The sequence below is a fragment of the Papilio xuthus genome, unplaced genomic scaffold (assembly GCF_000836235.2).
Source record: "Papilio xuthus unplaced genomic scaffold, Pxut_1.1 DF827756.1, whole genome shotgun sequence".
NCBI classification, from domain to species: Eukaryota; Metazoa; Arthropoda; class Insecta; order Lepidoptera; family Papilionidae; genus Papilio; species Papilio xuthus.
This window is the reverse complement of record NW_013530893.1, coordinates 1,407,659-1,412,969: the sequence shown is the minus strand read 5'-3', so window position 1 is coordinate 1,412,969 and position 5,311 is coordinate 1,407,659. Positions and strand designations below refer to the sequence as shown.

At 36.6% G+C, this 5,311-nt stretch overlaps 1 protein-coding gene across 2 annotated transcripts; it reads right to left on the bottom strand.

The window, feature by feature from the left end:
* Positions 1–278: 278 nt before the first annotated feature.
* On the bottom strand, positions 279–2,111 carry Osi19 (DUF1676 domain-containing protein Osi19). 2 transcript variants are annotated; one of them, XM_013310154.1, is made up of 3 exons: positions 1,378–2,111; positions 898–1,308; positions 279–686 (listed from the first exon to the last, which is right to left on the bottom strand). In XM_013310154.1, the coding sequence occupies exons 1-3, from the start codon at positions 1,591–1,593 to the stop codon at positions 543–545; spliced, it is 771 nt and encodes a 256-aa protein (XP_013165608.1). In that variant the 5' UTR covers positions 1,594–2,111; the 3' UTR covers positions 279–542.
* Positions 2,112–5,311: the final 3,200 nt, after the last annotated feature.

The window sequence follows — 5,311 nt, the reverse complement described above, 5'->3', positions numbered from 1 at the left end:
TAATTGATAGTTTATGAAGGTTAAAATTATATCTTATTAAAAAACAAGTGAAATAAATAAAAATAAATGTTTTCATAATTGTTTTCATTTCAATAAATGGTATAAAATTTCTTTATTATTAGTTAATTAGCTTATAATGAATAACTTTAAATTAAGTTATAAAAGCTTAGAAGTAAAAAAAACATTACTTTGTATTTACGTCAACTAACACGATTTATGACAACATTTTTATTTATAGCAATCAAACTACAGGATGTTAAAAATTAAAAAACAAGACATTATTATTCAATGATTTATTTAAACAAAAAAAAATAAATAACATTCTCTCAACACATTCACACACACACACACACACACAATAATAAATAAATCGTATTACACAGTATTTACACGTACATAGTTTCGCGGTGAAACCATTTTCTATTTGGTTCTAGTTTCCGTTCGGAAAACCGTGTTCGAAATTCAAAATCGAGCGGGCAGCCATCTTGGAACGGTTTAGGTCACATTTGGTCGATAATTCGGGTTACTGTTGTTTTTAATGTTTATTGGTAAGCGTTGTATGCGAGTTCTTGAGCGAGGTCTTGAGGTTCAGCGTCTCTACGGCGGCGGGTGGCGGCGTAGGCAGCATCCCAGGGTCCATGGGCCGCGATCTGCGGGTGCGAGTTGTCCGCCGCGATCTGGGTAAACTACAAGGTTAGCGGACATAAACGAAGTGTTATGTTAGTCAATACACGTATAAATAATTTGCTAATATTGAAATGAAGTGCGCTGATTATGTTGTGCATAGAAAGGGGTGCCAATAAATTGTTGACTTAGGGAATTGTGCATAAGACAGCTTTTACAGTTTAAGTAGGTACTTTTTACTTAATTTTTAATTATGTAGTTATTAAGATTTACCTTCTTGCACAGTTGGAAAATAGCGAGAGCGACGGAGACAACGAAAGAGAAGAAGGAGAGCTGCAGAGCATTCCAGGCCTTCAGACCGAGGACACCGATGGCGAGAGGGATGAGGGTCATAGCCTTCAAGAGCACGAACACCAGGATGGGGACGATGATTTTCTTAAGCTTAGCCTTGCGGGCCTCGCCGACGGAGCGCGCGCCCTCCTTGTTGAACTTAATGTTGAGGCTCAATTCATCGTTGTCAAGGTTTCTAGGGCTGACGGTCACTTTGGTGTCGGCGATGGGCAGCTGGAAGGTGACGTCATGGGACTGGATGTAATTCTCGATGCCGTCGAAGAAGTCGCCAGAGGAGCGGCCGCTGAAGTCGTTGCCGGCGCCGTTCTTGGTCACTTCGACTGCGTCAGAAATCTAAAACAAATAATTAATAAGACTACACACATTTGAGACAGTTTTATTTACAATGTTTTGACTAAGTACCTGGAAAGAGTCCTTCTTGAAGATGCTGTCTAAGAGAGACATGACCTTGTATTTGATGCATGCGGTAGGGTCAGATCCCTCCGCGCATCCGGACCTCATCTCCTCGACCATGCTGTCCATGGGGGTGCCCTTCCAGAATGCGGGCTTCGAGGGCTGTGCCGCGGCGCTCCCGAACAGCGCCAGTGCGAGCAGACACATCACTTTAGCTGACGTCATTTTCTATATATTTCTTTGACCTTGGTGTTGTTGACTGGACGACAGCTGGTGAGATTGTGATAGATTCGAGAACTGACCGTCGGTTTTTATACAGCTATTTCAAATTCAGCACGTAGATTGAGGTTCCGGTACGCATTGTCTTTCATCGTACGAGCCGATGGCGTCGGTTACGTTGTTTTGGAATGAACAGGATCAAAGTGTAAGGGAAAGCTATTCGATACGAATCCTCTTCGTTACTTTGTGTGTAAAATGTCTTAAGTTCTAATGTTGACGCTCCTCTGATGTGCGTTTTAGAATCGTCGATGACTGGACGCCTTTTCTGTTGTTTGTGACACCGTACCCTGATTCGTTAGAATCTTGATCCAGTTAGTTCGTCCTTGTCAGTTGAATTGTTTTTCCGTATTGTTAGAGCGAGAAGGGAGAGTGCGAGTTTAGGCATTTGATATGGGGGAGAAGACTAGGCGACGCGTCGTTTGAATACATAATTACGCAAATTGTAATGATTGTGTTTGTCACCTCCGAGATCAAATTAACGATTATAAAATATAGTTTTTATTAATTAAATTTAATGTTGTAAAATACATTTATTTAGACCGTATCTATGCAATAATAAATCAGCAGTTTATAGTAATTAACTTGTAAAACTCATGTACAAAAACATATTTTCATGTGTCTTAATACCTTTCAAAACAGAGTTATCAAATATTAGACTGGACTCAACATGTTTTAGTAGTCAAAATGTATTTTATACATTGTTATGAAATTCAATCTGGAGTTTTTCCATCAATTGCATAGACTATAGAAATAACAAGAAATTAATTCTTAAAATAATGTATTTGTTTATTTAATAAAATTGCACTTATATCGAACAAAAAAGATTCCCTATTAATATAGGTAGTATAATCCTACTAACTAGATAATGCTAGTTAGTAGAATTTTGCATCGTATTATATTCGGGCTGGCTAACAGTTTGAAATTCGCGGGACTGTCTTGTTACTTACCAGTATGTTATGAATTCTGTTTATCTTTAGGCTAAAGTTTCTTTTCAGTAAAATTACCCATTCAAAGTAATACTGTCCCTTTAAATTAAGCAAAATATGTTCAAACAAATGTGTATACAAAGGAACGAGCAAAGTAACTATGGATGGATTGTGTGAATGAGGATATGCGTAAGAAGGAAGTTAATTCAGATATGACGGCTGATAGAGATGTATGGAGTAGTACATACTTTCATCTGTTCTGGATTAATGCCACGTCGTTTAGAGATTACCAGGAGCGAAGCGACCTTGCAGTCAGACAGATAAACAGACAGACAGACAAACAATGTATGTTTCAGTTTGCGTTACATGGAAGCACTTCGATTTTAATTACTACATAGCTGAAGAAGTTTGGTTGAAAGCTGCTCCCTCAAAAATAGCTCTGATTTTATATTAAAACTAGCTGTTGGCCGTGACTCTGTATCCGCGGAATTAAAAAAAAATAGTAGCCTACGTGTTCTTTCAGGCTGTGTTCTATATGTATGCCAAATTTCAGCGAGATCCATACAGCCGTTCTGGAGATACCTTCCAAGTAACATCCATCAATTCATCTATCCAAACGTTCGCATTTATAATATTACTAGCTGTCGCCCGCGACTCCGTCCGCGCGTAATTAAAAAAAAATCTTAGCGCCTTTGTTATCCCAAACTATGTTCTACATCTACGCCAAATTTCAGCAAGATCCATGAAGCCGTTCTGGAGATACCTTCAAACAAACAGTCATCCATCTAAACATTCGCATTTATAACATTAGTACCTCTCTCAAAAGACATTTTAGAACATATTGCGACTAAGTTTTACAATAGACAACTAAGCTTTGGCACTTTTCTTTCTAGAACTTTGTATTAACAAGTGTACAATGTAATATACTGTGACATAGATTCAACATAACGTGTTATCAAGGCCTCGAATATTTGTGATCCTCGCTCGTAAGGAATACAAATGCAAAGGCTGTCCGAATAGTTCCGCTATCGGTGAAAGTGATTGCTTTACAATTCAATACTATAATTATATATTAATGAGTGTCATTTATTAGGTAAAATAACGTGCTCGTAACATATCTACTTATAACAAATCGGTATAACTTCAAACGTAAGTGCTATAGGATTTTTAATCTTACTAATATTATATTATAAGCTCACTATACATCCCCACTGAGGTGCTCAGTGCCTACCCTAAGTTAGGGGTGACTAGGACATAGGGCATATTTTAAATCAGAATGTTTAGATGTTACTTGTTTGAAGGTATCTCCAGAACGGCTGAACGGATCTTGATGAAATTTGGCATATAGAGCAGTCTGGAAGAACACATTGGCTATTAATTATATTTTTTTTTATTCCGCGAGGACGGAGTCGCGGACGACAGCTAGTAAATAATAATAAAATCCTTTATTTACTGACTTTTTAACTTACACGCTATCTTAATAACAGTAATAACTTAATTTAATAATAATTCAATGGCAATAAATAAATGGCAATTTAAGCGTCAATAGCCTAATGGTTAAGGGTACGTTTTTCCGACCACTAGGTCGGGGGTTCGAATCCCGCCATTCGACGATTGTCGTAAACCATATCCTAGCACAAGCCTAGAGCTTAGTTGGAATGGTTAAAGAAATATTAGTAAATTTACAAAAAAAATCTGCTAATATTTAAAAAAAAAATTATATATATTAAACTTTGGAAGCAGCAAAGCAACCACCTTGGTCAGATTGTCTATCAATATAAAGCATGTTTGTCGACATAGGATTTTTAATACTAAGCAAGAAATAATAAGAAGCGTCAATAGCTTAATAATAAAGCCTATGGTATGGATTTCTGGTCATGTGATCGGGGGTTTCAAGCCTATCATTCGACTGTTTTCGGAAACTATGTCCTAGCATAAACATAGAGCTTAGTATGAATGGTACAAGAAATATTTGTAAATTAATAAAAAATAGATAAATAACTAAATGAGTAATTAAATTTGGAAAAATGATTTCACTTTTGGTACTATTCTATCCCCGCGGCATATTTTTTTTAAAATTTTTAAATTCCGCGCAAACAAAGGCACTGGCTACTACTATTTATAAGGTGAACTAAAAAGCATCATTTGTTATAGCAGTTATTAAGTGATTCGTGGTACAATATGGCTGTTGACAGGTTTTCAACCGCTACGACTTAGGGTCCTTCAAGAAGCGAGCTTATCACTATCTCAAAGGCCGGCAACGCATCTGCGGTTCCTCTGGTATTGCTGATGTCCATGGGCGTCGTTGAACACCTCGGTGTTCCCGCTGCTCGTTTGTTTGTTTTGTTATAAAAAAAAAGAATCTCTTCATTTATTTTGCATCAAATTGCATTGTAGTCTAAAAAATCTAAAGTTTGAGTTCATTAGTGTCTACATTGCTCTAAAATTAAATAATTTTAATTGAAAGATTTAATATAAATATATCGTTCAATGTTTTAGTATTGAATGTGTTACAGAAAGTAAAATCTGTTATTTGCAAAAGACGAGACAATTGTGTGATTGTTTTTAGGACGAGAGTAAATCGTACAAATTCTTTTTCATTGATTTCGTATTCAAGTAACGTTTTATGTAAGCTTTATCAAGGTTTTGTTCTGTTAGACATTTAAAGTGCTGATTTTGATACATCCGATGTTCTTACTTTTAGAAAGAAAATCCGATACTGTGCCGGTGTACTAGCG